This window comes from Ostrea edulis, chromosome 4 (assembly GCF_947568905.1).
Source record: "Ostrea edulis chromosome 4, xbOstEdul1.1, whole genome shotgun sequence".
NCBI classification, from domain to species: Eukaryota; Metazoa; Mollusca; class Bivalvia; order Ostreida; family Ostreidae; genus Ostrea; species Ostrea edulis.
Genome location: NC_079167.1, coordinates 60881444 through 60898769, shown reverse-complemented (window position 1 = coordinate 60898769; position 17326 = coordinate 60881444). Strand labels below are relative to the sequence as shown.

The 17326-nt window shown below is 33.1% G+C and overlaps 1 protein-coding gene across 2 annotated transcripts in view; it reads left to right on the top strand.

Moving 5' to 3' along the window:
* Positions 1–2663: 2663 nt before the first annotated feature.
* LOC125669761 (glutamine-rich protein 2-like) overlaps positions 2664–17326 on the top strand; it is a 28925-nt gene continuing 14262 nt past the window's right edge. Inside the window, exons 1-9 of one of the 2 annotated variants that reach the window (XM_048904504.2) lie at positions 2664–3267; positions 3599–3682; positions 5513–5563; positions 6286–6450; positions 11746–11892; positions 12006–12051; positions 12226–12302; positions 12835–13869; positions 15270–15392. In XM_048904504.2, the coding sequence (XP_048760461.2) occupies positions 2761–3267; positions 3599–3682; positions 5513–5563; positions 6286–6450; positions 11746–11892; positions 12006–12051; positions 12226–12302; positions 12835–13869; positions 15270–15392 (2235 nt within the window). In that variant the 5' untranslated portion in view covers positions 2664–2760. The remainder of the gene's footprint in view (positions 3268–3598; positions 3683–5512; positions 5564–6285; positions 6451–11745; positions 11893–12005; positions 12052–12225; positions 12303–12834; positions 13870–15269; positions 15393–17326) is intronic. The other variant, XM_048904503.2, reaches the window with a different exon arrangement.

Below are 17326 nucleotides of genomic sequence, written 5' to 3'. Positions count from 1 at the left end.
GCATATGTGATATTCCTGTGTTATGTAAACATAGGAAAGCATTTCACTGGACTTGGAGGGGGGGGGCAAAGTTCTGGGGGGTTCCAAGCAATTAATCAAATATATCGATTAATCCTGAAAATCATACTGAAAGGGTTCCACAATATGTTAGACAGGAAAGGTAACTCAATAAATTACAATTACAATTTAATCCACAGCAATGCGGTTAGCTACTGAGCTCATACAAACATATTACCCCCCACCCCCCACCCCTTGAATCCTGTTTATTGTTCCCATCAGAGACCATAACTCTCCGCAATGGTTCCCTATGTTTCAAAAGTAGATTAGTCTCTCTTTGGTCGTGTTTGAGTATATTAAACCAAATAAAAAGAAGAATGATCACGTTTCTCCAAAAAATTTATCACTTGGCGATTATTTTGACTCTTAGATTTTACCACTGACATATAGATAAAGTGTCTGATTTTTTTGTACTTGTTTATCGATACTTTAATTACTGAATGAGGACAGAACCAAGTCACAAAACCATCCTGAAATAATTAAAGGTTCTCAAAGGAATTCCCTGGGGCAATGTCTTTGATATCCTTCTTTCATTTACAAAATTATTGGTGACAGATGCACAAATTTTATTCATGCTCGATGCTTAATCATGGGTTGGTATTTAACGTATTAATATTTACACCTTTCACTATTCTGCCAACAACAAACTCTGGACAATGTGACCCTTTGACTACCGGTATTGTATACTGTATTGTCTTCAAGTCATTGACTTTGGTGTATATATATATACATGTGTGTGTGTATATATATATATATATATATATATATATATATATATATATATATATATATAGGCCTACATTAAACTTGTTTGTGTAAATTATTCATAATACAAGCTGACATTCAACTTGCATATGTATTTATTTCTTGGAATTGCAACTTTTGGTACGAGGTGGTACAATTAGTACTATTATAGTATTATATTAAGGTACCGCGCCCCCTCTAAATCCGCCACTGTAATAGTCTTGGGAATCAACATATGGTCAGACGTTCTTGCTTTTTTTTTTGGTAAAACCTATCTGACATTCATTAATCATACGATGTTTAGAAGAAATTTGGCTGAGCGAATATAATATTTTATTAAACAATTTCCCAACCGCATTTCTAAGCGTTATTCCTCTTTAGTTACTAGGATCGTAAATATCATTACTTTTATGGATATGAGTAATGTAACCTGAATTTCATGGTTTAGGATAATGGCCAAAAGTTAGACAACTGTTAAAGATGTTGTAAAAGCACAGCAATAGAAGGGTGTGACCATATCTAATCATGTAGTTTGAAATTTTGTCTAAGCCTGGAGTTTCCCCTACTTTTATTTTTGAAATAGCATTTGATATTTCTGATATGGATATATGTTTGTCCAAGTCATTAAAGTATTTCTTTTTCCAACTCATAAAGAATATTGTCTATATGTGTCAGACGGTGATTCTCTATATAATTTGTAGTAGGCCTGGTGGTTTTTAATAATTGGATCTTTAGGAAATTTGAAGTATATTTTACCATAATTAAACAGATTTCTCAGCATGGATTTTAAGTATACATCAAACCACTTACAAGTGCATTTCATTATTTGTCTTGTGTTTATTTATTTTTTAAAATTTTCGTAGAGATTTGTCTGCTGCTTTAAATAATAAGTATAATTGATAATTCTGTAGAGGTGTTGTCAATCAGTTCATGAGAATCAAGATTCTTACAACTTGAAAGATTTTGTAATCTCCCTTCAATGTTTGTAGAATTGAGAGCTGCCTAAAAAGAACACTTTGATTCATCTGACCATATGTAGTTTGGTGATATTGGATGAAAGAGCGGATCTAGGAATTTTGAAAGGGGAGGGGTTCTACCATTAATTTTGGTTTTTAAAAAAAGGGGGGGGGTCCATCCTCAAAATGCGTTATTCTTCCCTTTTTAAAGCAACATTTTCAGACGAAGGGGGAGGTTCCGATCCCCGGAACCCCCTTTGGATACTATGTATTGCACATGCAAACCATCAACACAAATGCATTTGACATGAATTTACTCCGCTGCAATTTCACTGACAATTAAACTTATGTACTTGTGGTTCAGCAGAGGTTTATCAAATCAAAAAAAAGATTGAGACAGAGAGAAGGAAGTAGGAAGAAAATGGGAAAGATGGATAGATAGGTTACTAGGTAGACACCCTCAGTATCAACTAATAAAGACCAAATGACACCTTCAACTTGTTTTTATTTATTCATTTTTATTTATTAATTCTTTTTAATTTCATTGAAATTCATTTATTTCTCTCTTTGTTTATTTTGGAAAAATTCGCCTAAAATGCCCTCTAAAATTATCTAAAAGCGACACCAGACAATCGTCTCCATTTCGTTTGTTCGTAACAGGGTTTAAAAGTATTTTGTCGCTTCTTGTTGTCAAGAACAGCCAATTCACGATATAGTGGAAAATATTGCGCGTAAATAATAGTGCAATTGCAAACATCGAACAGACCATTAAACAAATCTGATTTGTTCGATGACAAATTACATATGATAATATAAATTTTATTAATTAACAACTTATATAGAATCCTTAGTTTCTTTATTTGTAAAAGTACTTTTAGAGAGAGAACCGGAAGTACCGGCGCATGAATATTTGTGAATGTTATTGAATGAGAACTCAACATGATCATGGTCGTGGAGTGCGCAGAGTTGAATATATTTTTGTGTTAATCCTTTATTTTCGTGAATGTCAGTCGGAAATCTAAAATTCGCAAAGATGCCGACTCAAGTGAAGCTATCACAAATGGTTGACCTGGCCCTAGGGACTCCAGAAGTTGGTGCTGTTAATTTTAATGTTCTGCACAGTTTGTTGCATGCAATGCTGAAAAGGTTAAATATTTTGGATGTTCAAGCCGACATAAATGAATTTGATCGCGATTTCCTTTCATCCTCAAAACAGAGGCAAATATCAAGCTTGAGTGATATAGATAGTGGTAGAGGTGAAGATTCTGAGGATGCCTTGAGTGAAAAATCAACCTCTATTAAAAGTCGCAAAACACCGTATCATCATTTAGAAGTTAAAGTTGCAAAAATGTCAGAACAGTTAGAAAAATTTGGAGATGAATTGCCAACTTACAAGGAGTTATTTGAAAGAGGAAATATGGATCCAACTTCAAATACCCCAGTGGCTGATGTCTGGAAATACATAAAGATTCAAAAGAAAGTAGATGCTAATTCTGACGGATTGGACGAGGTAAGGGTGTGCACCTAAACCATTGGCTTTGGGTTAAGTTATCTCAATTTTCCAAACAAAAAAATAATAACAATATTCAAGATTGCAATGAAATTAGGAATAAGAAAGTGGACGTTTAAAACAACATATGCTTAAAAATTGTTCTATATATGTAGAAAAGTAGTTGAATTATATTTTTCAATTGTAGAGTTTAATACAATATAGTATCCTAGTTTCATTTTAGATTTGTTACATGTATATATATAAAAGCATATTTTTGCTTTGCTAATAACGTTTGAAAATTATCAGTGTCATATACAGTTAAAATTAATATATATTTTTTAATTTTCAGTTGCACAACCTTGTTGATGGATTAATGAAAAGTATAAAGAAACTAGAACAGGAAAATAAAAGATTAAATGACAAGATTAGTGGGGTATGTATATTTCAGTAATTGTGTTAACAAATATGCTTATTGCTTACACACCCACAATACACTTAGATTCTCTCTTTGTATAACGCTTCGAACGAGATTCAACGAATTTCTGATTGCTGGTTGTTTTATTCATGCAGATCTAGTAATACTGGTACGAAGTCATATTTCATGAAACATAACAGCACTATTGCTGAAAAGTAGTAGATGATACAATTACAGTGGTTATCCAGAAATTTCTGAGGGGGGGGGGGGCAGGATTGACAGGAAACAGCTAGGTATCTGGGGACTGTCTTGAGGCTCCCAGTGGGACAGGGAGGTCGCATAGGGTTTTGCCCCCTGAGGCTACTAACTTTTAAAAAGATAAGATGCATGTATTTTAGTGCGGTGGGTGTTTTTTTTTTTTAAATAATATATTTCTTTAAAAATTTGATTGTATTTGTGAAGGAGGGAGATGCACCTGGTGTGCCAGTGCTTAAATTTACCACTGAACTGACCAACAAATTAACATAGTTCATTTAAGGATTTATGTTATTGATTTTTGATATAAATATTATGGTGATCTTCACAAAAGAGTTTGAAAATTCAATATGTAACAAAATACCACAAAACTAAAAATCAATGCATTACCAAACATTGTAAATATAGATATTGACCATTTCCACAGATTTATAGAATTACACAATGCTATATCCTCTCGGATTTTATTATATTTTATTGCATGATATGTATATGTGTAATGAGAGTTGCACAAGTTCTAGTAAACTTTATACACCCTTAAATGTTGAACAAAACTATACATATAATCATGATAATCATTATTTTGTAAGGTTTACAGTTGTGATGTACTGTGAAATGTATGGTGTGTTAAAATCATTATCTTATTAAAAGTTCACTAATAATCAGTCTTTTGATTGGTGGGCAAATGTAAAGCATATGTAGATGTAGAACATTTTAAAAACATTTTGACAAGTTTCCTAGCGTAGTTGTAATTCTTGATAAGAATTCTATTTCTAAAACTGCACTTTATTTTGCTTGATTCATGAGTTCTTCAAAAATGTGTTACATCCCTATGTGAGTGTTACAGTCAGAGAACTACAACAATAAGTTACTCATCATCCTTTTCTATTAATTGATTGTGTATACTTTGATTTTGCAATACATCTTAAAAGTGAACCCTAATATTGTTGAATATTATGTAGCTTTGATAGTCAGATGTACGAAATGTATTTCGTTCATTGCATGTATGGACTATTCAAGTCTTAGGTAAATACATATATTGACCCTTTATACTGATCAAAGTCTCGAACAGATTTTTAAATCCCCCTTTTTTAAAAGTGCTGGCACAAATTAAACTGGATATAATGTTACAATTGAAAGTCAAGGTCAATACCAATCGTAGATGAGTTGTATATACACAGTCTTCTTCTATATTACTATACAATTGGACCTATAACCTTCAAATATTCAATATATCAGGGGCAAAAATATATCATACAATCATGAAAATACAGAAATTGTTAGATTTTATAGAAGTCCTCGGGCCAATCACCAATGTGGGCATCAACATTTCTATAAGACAAGCTGTCTGGGTTGTGAATTGTTCTACTTTAATTTAAATTTAGGTACATGTATTATAAATGTAACTATTAAAATTTTAATTTAGTAAAAAGGAATAATTTTGAGGTTATTAAAAGACTTATATATAATATTATAAAATGAAATGAGATTTTCCAGTTACACCCTCTTTTCTGCACCATCAAATTCCTATCAATTACAATAATGGTATAGAGAAAAACTAATACTCAATTAACCTTCTTTTTATTGTTTCAGCTGAATATTGATGACCTCATGAAAAGAATGGCTGAGTTAGAAAAGAAAACAGTAAGTTAAACTGGGGGGGGGGGGGGGGGGGGAGAGATAATTTGAAAAGTACGGGATGATTCCTGAAAGAAATCAATATGATCTCAAAAAAATTTCCGAGATCTATACAAAAAATATGTTATTTAATTGTTGAAGAGCAAATTATTGAAATTACTTAAAACCACTTATATTTTGTGAGACCTTTATTTCTGTAATCCTGTCTGCATGGTCAGACTTATCAACAAGGCATAATTTTTGTGAACATCCTACTTGTTCTGCAACACTTTGCACAAACGGACTTTTAATGTAGCCGAGACATCTAGACAGTTTTTCTGGAGAACCAAATTTTTGCATCATATTTATTTCTTTGATAGAAGTGATTTAATATATAATTGTACTCAAGGCCAAAGTGTGAGGATTAACAATGCTCAACAATATAAAAATTCTTGAGAATTTACTGTAAATGTATTATATTTCGTGTGTACAATATTTAGTGGAAAAAGTTTTTGCTTATCTTGCTTGGATTTGTACACCACAAAAACACCAATATGTTTACAATATTTTCACTTGGAGGTAACTGAGAAACTGAAAATTAAGTTTTCTGTTACAGTAAACTTTATTTTCCCTTACTTTTACTATCATTGACTGATATTTTATTCTGGCATGGTCTTTTTTCATCAATGATCTTTTAAAATCTGGCATTTGTTTCATTTCTCTATCTGTTGGTAATTATAATTTGACAGGATGAAATGAACGAGAAGTTTTCCCTTCTTCCTACCCCCGAGGAGCTGGCCCAGTTTGTGACCTGGCCTGTCCTTGAGGATGCTCTACTGGGTATCAAAAGAGACTGGGAGAACATACAACCCCAGGAACGGGTCGTCGTGGAGATATCCAGTCAGACAGATCCAGTAAGTACCACTTTCTCATTTCATTCTGCTTCAAAAAGACATAAATTTTCTGTTATTGCTTCATTTACTTTATAATGAGAAAATTTTGCCACGAGTAAGTTACCTTAACCCCTGATGCAAAGAAGTACAATCCTAATTCGTCCTTTGTCATTTTGCCATAGAAAAGTTTGATACCCAGTTCTGATTATGCCCATTTTGGACAAAAATAAGATGAGGATGAAAATATCTCGGGATACACATATAAATATCTGCTTTGTTGTACAAGGCAGTCTTGCATACGAAAGCCTCAGTCATCCTCACCCTCTATGGAACCTCTGGATCAGCCCTGTTGATTTTTCAAATTGACTATGTGCAGTAGATAGAAACCGCTGGGCCAATTCAATAAGTGAACATTAAAAAATTCACTAAATCAAGTGCCATGTCAATTACATTATTTTAGTAACTTTTAGGCTAACTGAAAATGAAAACTAAATGTAGAAAAGGTGTATTTGGTTAATAAATCTTGATAATTTTACAATATTAAAGAAATTGTTCTTGAGGAGAAAATGGAATCTACATAAAACATTGCTTTATCGTTTTCCTTATGATATGAATCTGCTTATCATATGCTATGACAACATATTAAATACATCAGTTTTTTTCTGTGAAAGCCTAACATGTAAATAGCACAATAATTGTGATTAGTTTGTAAGGTTGTTGATTGGTTGATTTTCACTGGATCTGGCAAGGGTAAATGTAGACTGCAGACTGAGATTTTGGGAATGTGTACATGTATTATATATTTAAGATACTTTGGAATTTTTATTCTTCTCATATCATCAGCAATGAATGTTAACTACAGTACATGCCAGAAGGGTTTTGGAAACTAGAATTTGTGATTAATAATTTCACAGATGATTAATTAATAATTCCGGTTAATTCACTGTTCAATTTCATGAATGAATGAAGTTCCATTCTCAGTGCCTTTTCATGTCAGAGTGTTAAATGCTGATAGATTCAGAATGAAATTATAGACAATGGGAGTCTAGGTGTATCTTGTTCTGGTCATTTAACTATTCATTGTCTATTACGACTGAACAGGAAGGTTCGCAAGATAAAGGTATCTTATTACACGTCTAATGAATGTAGATCAATGCTCCAATCAATATATATCTGACTTTGTCAAGTCGGAGTATGCTGATAAGATTAGCAGTGTTAAATATTTGCCCAGTGTCTATATTTGAAAATCTCAAGTATCAGAGGAGTTTCCTGACTGGCTACCCCAGTCTTCTCTACTGATTAGTGAATCGCTGTGATAGAGATCCCTATACCCTCATTAAGTATTCTCCATTGTTTTTCAATGGAGTGTTTTAGATAATAGTAAGTGCTTTTAAGTACTTTTTGTACTAAGTCCTCATGCAATCTGTTTTATTCACCACATTGACAAACATGTCGGTATATGCTTATAGATGCATGTTATTTTTAGATAAATTTTATTTATTATGGTTTTTTTCTTGGAAACATTGATATGTACATTAAGTCCATGTGCAGCTTTATTAAAAGGGTATTTCTAAAGTTTTTAAAGTAGAATTATCAAGAATCCACCATGCACAAATTGGAAAAACATTATAGATATTTTTCTTTTGTTTAATTTGTTTTTTGTTGATATATATTTTATGTTTTTATATTTTTGACTGAGTTTATATTTGTATATGTATATTGGCAGTGGACTCTATTGGTGGTTGAGGGCAATTAATTTAACAATATTTATAGGTTATAGACATTGTATGGGAAAATGGGACGACCAAGTTTTTTTGGCGCGTAGATGGACTGAGCTTTTTATTATATACTTTCAATTTCATTTAGAAACTAACAATAATTTTATTTTTAACAATTTCTTTATTGGTTTAACTGAGTAAAAGATGAAATTTTTTAGAATTAATGGTGTAGTTCCGGCTTGTGTATTGATTGTGACGTAATGTTTGCGGGCAGGAATGTTTCCGGGCATATATCATGCGATATATGCCCACAAACATTAAAGAAAAAAGAAGAGTTGGAATTGAAAGTATATGATAAAGGCCCCTACTGTGGTTTCATCAATTTTGTTAACAAAAAAAGAAAGAAAAAAAGAAAAATAGTTTCATCGTTATATTATTTTGGGGAAAGATGTTCAGTAATTTTCCCTCTGAGCAAAAATTGTATTTCAGTGATTGCTTGATTTCATGGCCTGATACAACCTTTAAGGAGAGGAATATGGAAATAGCGTGAATGAATGAAATATTGGTTATATCAAAGGAAAACAGCAAAAATCGGTTTTCTGTGGAAAATGATCAAAGCACAGTATAAAGATTTAGTGTGATGATTTTGTTTTTATTTTAAGTTTATAGTTCTTACAAGTTTCTGTTATTTTCTTTATTCTTTTTTTAAAGAATAGATTAAAGGTTTGTATAACGTCTTCTGTAAATTGTGTACATGTAAAATGTGGAGTGCTCCATGCAGTGCATTGTGGATCTCTGAAGCATATGTGTGTGTGATGTAGGCAAGTTATGTTTTCGAAGGAACATGAAAATCATACCCATAGTAAAATCAATTTACATGTAATTGGTACTGCTTTGGAGAAGTAGATGTTTTGAACAGTTATAAAATACAATTGGAATGCAAGAAAAATTATCATCAAATCTGCATTTTTAGAACATAGACAGGAAAAAAACTTTTTAAGATATGATTAATACAGCCATAGTTAACTGCTAGCATGATATTTATTATTATATGTGTATCTTGTAATTAATGCTTGATCATTCATAGAGTTTACCTATCTAGAAAGTTTGTGTTGTCTGTAATATTTGCATAAATGTGTGTAAAGAGTTGTTTAATGTGCAAATTAAGCTATATTGTTTGCTTGCATTCTGTTTTGTGACTGGGTGTTGGGGCCTTTATAAATTCTCAGACAAAGAAACATTAGATGTTTGTAAGCATGGTACAAAAGTTGCTGATAACCTGAGGGTGTACCCGCATGGACCTGACACAAGGTCATTTGGATATATGATTAAACTTACAGAAAGGAAATCTTTTAAAATTCTTGTAGAGCTGTTATTGATGAAACATTTTATATTGACATAATGATTCATAAAAGATATTGATAATATTCTTATAACGTCCCCCAAAAAATCTTCCAAAATTTAAGATACAACAATAATAATCCATTAGTGTTACTATAGTAAAGTATACGTACTTTTTAAAAATTTGTTGTTTTTCCACTCAAAAACTTATTAAATACGGTATCAGCAAAAACTGTACAAGAAACAGTTCATCTGAACAAGTTCAACAATAACTAAAGATGTAAAAAAAAAAAAAAAAAAAAAAAAAAAAAAAAAAAAATGAAAGAGAAAATTTAAAAAGATGGTTAATGTTTGAAGGTATGTTTTACACAAGTGAAGTGAGAAAATATGTTTGGAATTTTTCTATATTAAAATTTCAATGTGGCAGTGTAAGAATACCACAATTAATATAAAACCTCAATTGTGTCCAGAAAAAGTTGCACTGTAAATATACAGGTGGATGTGTAGCTCACCAAGTCCATCCCAATTTTCTCCCGGAGAGCTCTGTATATATACAGTTCTACAGCTACATGTAGGTTGTATGGTGGTCTTTTACGATCATAATTTGATACAAAAGGTTATTTGTGATTTATGCATGTGTCAAGACAATAATTTCAAGGTCACTTGGAGAAAATGTAAAATTCTTGTCATATCTTTGTACCCTGGAAACATTATACATTCCTACTTGACCGAATTCTGACTTTTTAAAAAAATATTTGTTTTAATCCTCCATTATATAAAATGCTAAAGTCACAGGAAAGAAGAAAGAGAATGATTCATGTGGCCTTCAAATTTACAGTGTGGATGAGCCAGGTGTAAGGGGTAGGAATCCCTTTAGGGATCTTTTGTTTATCATAGTCTGTATTTATCCTGGGTATACATGCTGTTTTGTACTTTTACTCTTTCAAGTTCGCAGATTCTTTCTTGAAGCCCGATTCTCTACCGCAGTCTCTCCCTGTAAGTACATTTATGAGGTCTGGCACAGATATTAAGAAATAAATCTTTAGTTATTCTTTCCATTCAAAGTTGTTGAAACTAAAATGTCCAGATTTTCTCTAACTACAAATAACAACAAATGGCCCAAACCTCGACCTCGATTAATTTTTCTTGTTCCAGGGTTTTCCCAGGTGTGGGATGATTTAAAACTATTTCTTCACAGGCTAATTTTATAATGTTTATGAATGTTGTACCCAGTATTTATGTGTCTTATGTACATGTATCTTGGCAGTCTCACTTTGTCCATAATTGTGCTAGTGTTTAATATCTACTTATCTTTTGGTTTGCGACTAAAATTAATAATGTAAGTGAATGTTGCCATGGTTAACTTCAACTGGCAACGATTTAAAACTATAATATCACATATTTGTGTTAATATCTATATATGTTTGATAACGTTTGTGTTTTCCAATCATTTTATAGCCCAAAATCAGGGTTTAATTGTATTGTGATTTCAACCATATTTTGCATGGTAAAGGAAAATGTATTTTATAAACAATGATTACCTACGCCCATTATCCAGTTCACCAAAACGAAAGGCACGTACACTACAGTGCATGTTTCTTTCAGTGTGTATCAATACATCTCTTCCATTATACAGAGAGTTATGTTAATACCCCTCCTTTTGTTTGTGTAAATGCTTTGAAAATGTCCTAATAAAATTGGCAGTGTATTGATCACTTTTGTATAATTCTTGTTGCAAGTCGGAATATTGCTGTTATCATATGATGCATGACTTTAATATTACAACTCTTTGAATCACCTTTCTCAATATTAGGGCATAATATATTACTCTACACATAAAGGCATGCAGCTGTTCGTTTAATTAAAAAAATAATATCAGCCTTATGAAATAAATATCACTAATCCTTACAGGTGTATAAATATACTCCTTTAGAATTCTTGTGTTACATGCAAAAGGTACAAATATTTGATCAAACTTTATTAATAATTTTTAGCAGAATTGAAAGTCTTAAATTTATTAATTACATTGCAAAATCTTATGAGTCAGACATAGATTTTCAAGAATTGTCATACCCTTAAAATCTGTACTGAAAATAATGTTTCCTTGGTGTGTTTCATTTTTGTATTAAATGATTCATTTTCATTCAGTTTCATTGTGTTAATGAAGGGCAGAGCTTTTCATTTCACTGGAATTTCCCCATAGGCTCATTGCGTATATACATGTGTCTCTATGTGTAAAAATGCATTGTTCTTGTAGCCCTCTAGGCCTGTTTCTTCCCGTCCTCTGTCTCGTGTTAGTACAGCCAGCTCTGGTCCCTCTGCTGAGGTTCTGGATGTCTTGGAGAAACTTGGCAAACTGAGTGAAAGTCATGATGCTCTGACCAAAAGGGTGGAGGTTCTGGAGGTGAGTGGTTATACAAATATCCATGGAAGCTTGTGAATTTGAAATGTGAACATTTTCGAGAAATAGTATACTAAATGGTCATTTCATCTATGGCATGTTCTTTCTGTTTTTAGGCAGAGATCAAGAACAAATTGGACAAAGATGCTTTGGAAAATCTCAGTAAGATTATTTAAAATTGTGTGTACATCTACAATAATGTAAAAGCACAGCATTTGGATAAAAAAAAAACCCTCATCAAATTCAAATCTATTAGTTTTAGCTTAAAATACTATGATACATGTATATGAAAATACTTTTACAATTGCTCGGTGTTCATTTGAAACTGTATTCTAGATTTGTCTGGAGACCTGATGGAGCGTCTGTCCAAACTTAAGGAAGATCTAGATGCCCTCGCCCAGGCCAGAGAGAAGGTATTGTAACAATGTATTAAACTGTAATTATTGATCTATTGTGCCGTGTGATCAGTGTGTAATCCTCTTTACTACATATGTAGTGATATTAATCCAATAACAATTTGCTTGTGATAGTGCTGAAACTTTCAATAATACGCTTAAATGCTAGACCTTCCACCTGCTATAATTAACTGGGTGGCTATTTCCGTGGCTGTGCATATTTTGTCCAGCAGACGTCTCATAAATTTATAGCTTATAACCTCTGGTTACCTTGCAAGGTTTTAAATCTTACACGGATCTTGACCAGCAGAAGTGTTTTATTTTAGTAGAGTCATACTATTATGGCTGATTTTAGACTAATTTTACCAGCATCTATTAAATGTCTTGTAGGAGATGTTTCACTGCTAATGCTATATAGCACGCATTGTCAATGTATTTGCATAAACTAATTGTTGTGTCTTTTTATACTTTTCTCTCTTCTCTTTTAATCTGTCTTTACATTCTGTCTTTCCTCTTTGTGAACCTCATCCTCTGTCTCCTCTGGATGAAGAAATCCCTTCTTGATCTTCAAAAAAGGAAGTCCAGTGGCTCCTTCACAAAACTCGATGCACATGAACTACAGAACATTGCCATTGATTCCATATCTCATAGAGTGTCAAGTCTTGAGGACAAGCTCAACATGTTCCAGCATATGGTAATGGATAACAGTTCCTATCCGAGCAATGCCTCTGATTTCACTGAACGGGTGGAGCAGCCAAAAAATCTCCCACATTCTTTGGCTGATTTGTATGACATGTCAGACAGTTTCCAGAAAGTGGATAGTGAAGGGAGCAGTGCAGATGATGAAGAAGGCAATGCTGGTGACATAGCCAGACAGGCTGACAGTAGTGATAAAGGAAAACACATGGGCAGTTCTGAGAAAGATAAATCCTGGAAAGATTCTGGAAAAGAGCAGAATTCTAAATCTCCTAAGAAGGAAAGGGCTGGAGACAGCAAGGCAAGATCTCCAAAGAAGGAAAGGCCTGAAAGCAGCAAGGAAAGGTCTCCAAAGAAGGAAAGGCCTGAGGACAGCAAGGAAAGGTCTCCAAAGAAAGAAAGGCATGGGGAAAGCAAGGAAAGGTCTCCTAAGAAAGAAAGGTCTGAGGACAGCAAGGAAAGGTCTCCTAAGAAAGAAAGGTCTGAGGACAGCAAGGAAAGGTCTCCAAAGAAAGAAAGGTCTGAGGACAGCAAGGAAAGGTCTCCTAAGAAAGAAAGGCCTGAGGACAGCAAGGCAAGATCTCCTAAAAAGGAAAGGCCTGAGGACAGCAAGGAAAGAAACTTGGAGTTTGAACAAGACGTAATGGCCGTCTTTGAAGGGGAGCATACTGAGAATGTGTCAATGGATGGACTTCCAGAGGAGCAAGCTCTAACAAATGTAGATCTGCAAATTGCCAATAGCATGCTGAAAAATTTAGCCATGGTTCTGAATAATCAGCTGGGTCAAGTCAGAAGCAAAATTTTCTCCTTGGATAATGAATTAAAAAGAACGGCTAAAGGTGTTGAATTTGCTATGTTGAAAGCCAAAGTGACAGGTGTGAATGAATTGGTTAGTACCTTTTCCTTTCTTAAGATAATTTTTTAAATTGTGAATTAATGTAAATTTGCATCATTGTTTTAAGGGCAGAACAAAGAGACATTTGGATGAGAAAGAGAGCATAGTACATAATATTCCCATGTCAGTCCTCAAGTCAAATTCTGACATAAATGCTTCTAAAACCCCTCCTGTTGCCATAAAGTCAAAATCAGCCATACAATCAGAGTCTACAGACACTCAAGTCTCGCAGAATACAGCTAGTGTCAGCTTGCCTGAGTGCATTGGCAGCGTAAGGTTTTAAATTCAACTTAGCAGTTTTCTTTGTTTTCACAACAGTATATATTGCATGCCCGTTTCCCAACCAATGTAGGTTTCAGATCAGATTGAGCATGAATATTGCATGAGATCATGAATATACATTGACACAAATGTTGCTCATCTCTCACTCACAGTATTTTGTTCCAATCAATATTTCTATACATTTAATTGGTTTACTATTCATTTGAATGATTACAATTTAAAATTCACTTTCCTTTGAAGTTAGGGAACATCGATTTTACAAACTTTAAATGTTCATTTGTATTCTTGTTTTGTTTTCCTGTATCATTCTACCATTTATGTTGCTAAGAGAGGTACATTAGACACAGGAATTTGATTGCATTAAACATGTATGGAAATTGTGTTGCTTTCAGAACAAATCCATGAAACGCATGATAAAAAGCCAGTTTTTGTAGGCGTTGTTTACTAAGCATATACAAAACCTCCAGTGGGACCAACCCTGTATAAATATGTGCCTCTTTGTTTACTTTTAATAACGTACATATTCTTTGGTCTAAGTGATTGCTTAAACCTGTTCGTCTTTACTTTTTTATCGCTTTGAATGTGGCTATGCACCAAGTGTTAGACACAGTGTATCAATTTGTTTTTCACCAAGTATTACTAACATGAATTAACAATTTAGATTTCACCTATAAGCATTCTTTCATCACCGAAGTATTTCACCCGTTCACATAAATCAATCTTTGTATGCACTGTTGCCCAGCAAATCAAAATAACGTTCAAATAGAAAATTAATAATTGAAGTAAAGTTTACTAAGTACGTATGATGTTTTTTTCTTCTTTACTCTTAATCCTTTTAATTATTAACTTACTAAATTTATTTCATACTTTTTAAAAAACATTTCAATGTTATGAGAAAGTATATTATACGTGCTCATTATCTTTCTTTATGTGTAAATAATGAATTAAGCTCTTAATTAATGTGATAATGTATGTAAAAGTGCAAGAATCTTTTTTGAGAAAAGTTAAAGAAAAGAATATGAAGAACTTAAATTGTGGTGCATCAGTCAGATGGAACACCATTGGCAAGTTTTGCTATGATTTTGTTAATACAGTGATGTTTGTGCCCATAGGACAGTGATGCCCTCAGCAGAGCCCAACAGGCTATTCTGCAGCTTCAGGCAGAGGTGGAGAAACTACATGGCACCACTAAGGACATTATTGAGGAGAACAACAACCAGGCCCAACAGATCCAGGTATGGGGGGTCAGGGGTTTATTACAACATTAAAAGTCTATGTAATAGTAGGTGAAAGTATAAATTATAGGGGAAAAGCTAGCCAGCTTACAAATTGTCCATGCCGTAACACATTCCTAGATTGCTGTTCTCCACCAGATTTCCCAAATTTAGATTGGAATACAAAAATCCAATCCCTGTGCAATGCTACCTGAATCGATCACAGATTGTTCAGCATTCCTGTATGTGTATCCAGAAGCATCTCAAATGTCTGATCGATTCTCTCTTGATCTCAATTAAAATCTAACTTTCCTGGACTAAATGGTACCTTTCCATAAAATTTTACTGATCTTTGCCAAACTTTGAGATTTCACAAATGGTTGTGTATACATAACCACCTGGCAGAAGTACTTAACAGTGGTACAGTGAGACTAGCTTACTACAAAAGCAGTAAGGGCAAATTGTTGGTTACAGCGAAGTCATGTCCAAAGAATTCTAAAGTTGATGTATACAGTAGGTTGTTTTTGAGATCGATACCAAGATATTTTCTGCATTCCAAGTTTACAGTTTCACTGTCAGAATACTGTCAATACTGCAAGAAAAAAAGGTGTTGTTTTGGTTTTTTTTGAGTAAAATGTGCATATTTGTTTTTCTTCTCATATATAAGCCAGAGCCGTTTTACCTTGCAAATAATATTCATTGCAGAATACTGTGTTAAATATGTATCAAATATTTTTTGCTTGCTGAATCATGAAAAAAATTGTAATTAAGATGTCAAAATATTAAAGTTTATGAAGTGTTTTATGAAAAGCAATGTTTAAAAATTCATCACAGTCAATTCTTATTCTTTATCCAATATGTTATGGATATTTTATATCGTTTGTTGAAATGAACAATTTTTTAAGAATTGACTGGGTTGAATGGATGCCATTCAAGAGAGCTGAACTGTAACCCATCATGATAAAAATTCACAATATCTTTTAATGCTTCCTCCATTTCTGCATGAAAAGCAGTATCAATAGAGCAATAACTCTTGACAGCTATTGAACGGTCACTCGTCTCGTGGGGTTAGGTAAAATTCACAGGTGTTTTCCTTAATCATTGTTAAGAAGACCTGATTATCTTCTGCTTTCATAAAAAGGTCTAAGCTGATATTAGTGTCTTGAAAAAAAAAGTCCACAGTTGTAGTTCAGAAGTAAAAGAATTGATCACAATATATCTTGAAGAGGTGTGAGGAATGGCAGAGAATTCTTGGCAAATGGAGTGACTGCCATGATTATGGTTTGACAGAATGTGGCCAGGTAATGCCACTTCACCAGAGTTTAACTGATGTTGTTCACATTTCAAGACATATGAATTTCATTCCCAGATTTCAATAACAATTTTGAACCAGATCCTAAAAATAACTGTGAACAATTTTTTGAAAAGTTACAAGATAAGCAGTAAGCCATTAAAATTCTTCAATGGAGTAATTTGGATTTTCAATTAAACGTAATTGTTAGTTTGGCTTTTGGTGTACATGATTAATGGAAGTAAACGTGAAATATTTCTGCCCACACATTTAAATGGCGCAGACATTGACTGCTATTGACACAATGGATATTTGGCCAGACTGGGGTATATATAAGTGGAGAGATTTAGGACTGTATATGTATCTCAACCACTTCAATCCTTTCTGTATAATTGTTTTCATAAAATCGGACAGGTACTCATTTACATAGAAAAAAATTCCACTTCATTGAGTTCATGCAATAGTTACACCTAGATATTCAATAACAAGAAGAAGAAAAAGCATTACTGCATGGTTAACTTCAGCAATTGATGTAGGGACAACATTAGATCCTCTCTGTTGTAAATACAGTGTATGTATTACTAAATATTTAATCATCATAATCCTTTAACAGCCTGAAGACCTCTTTACACTACAATGATTTCAATCTGTTATGAATTGACTG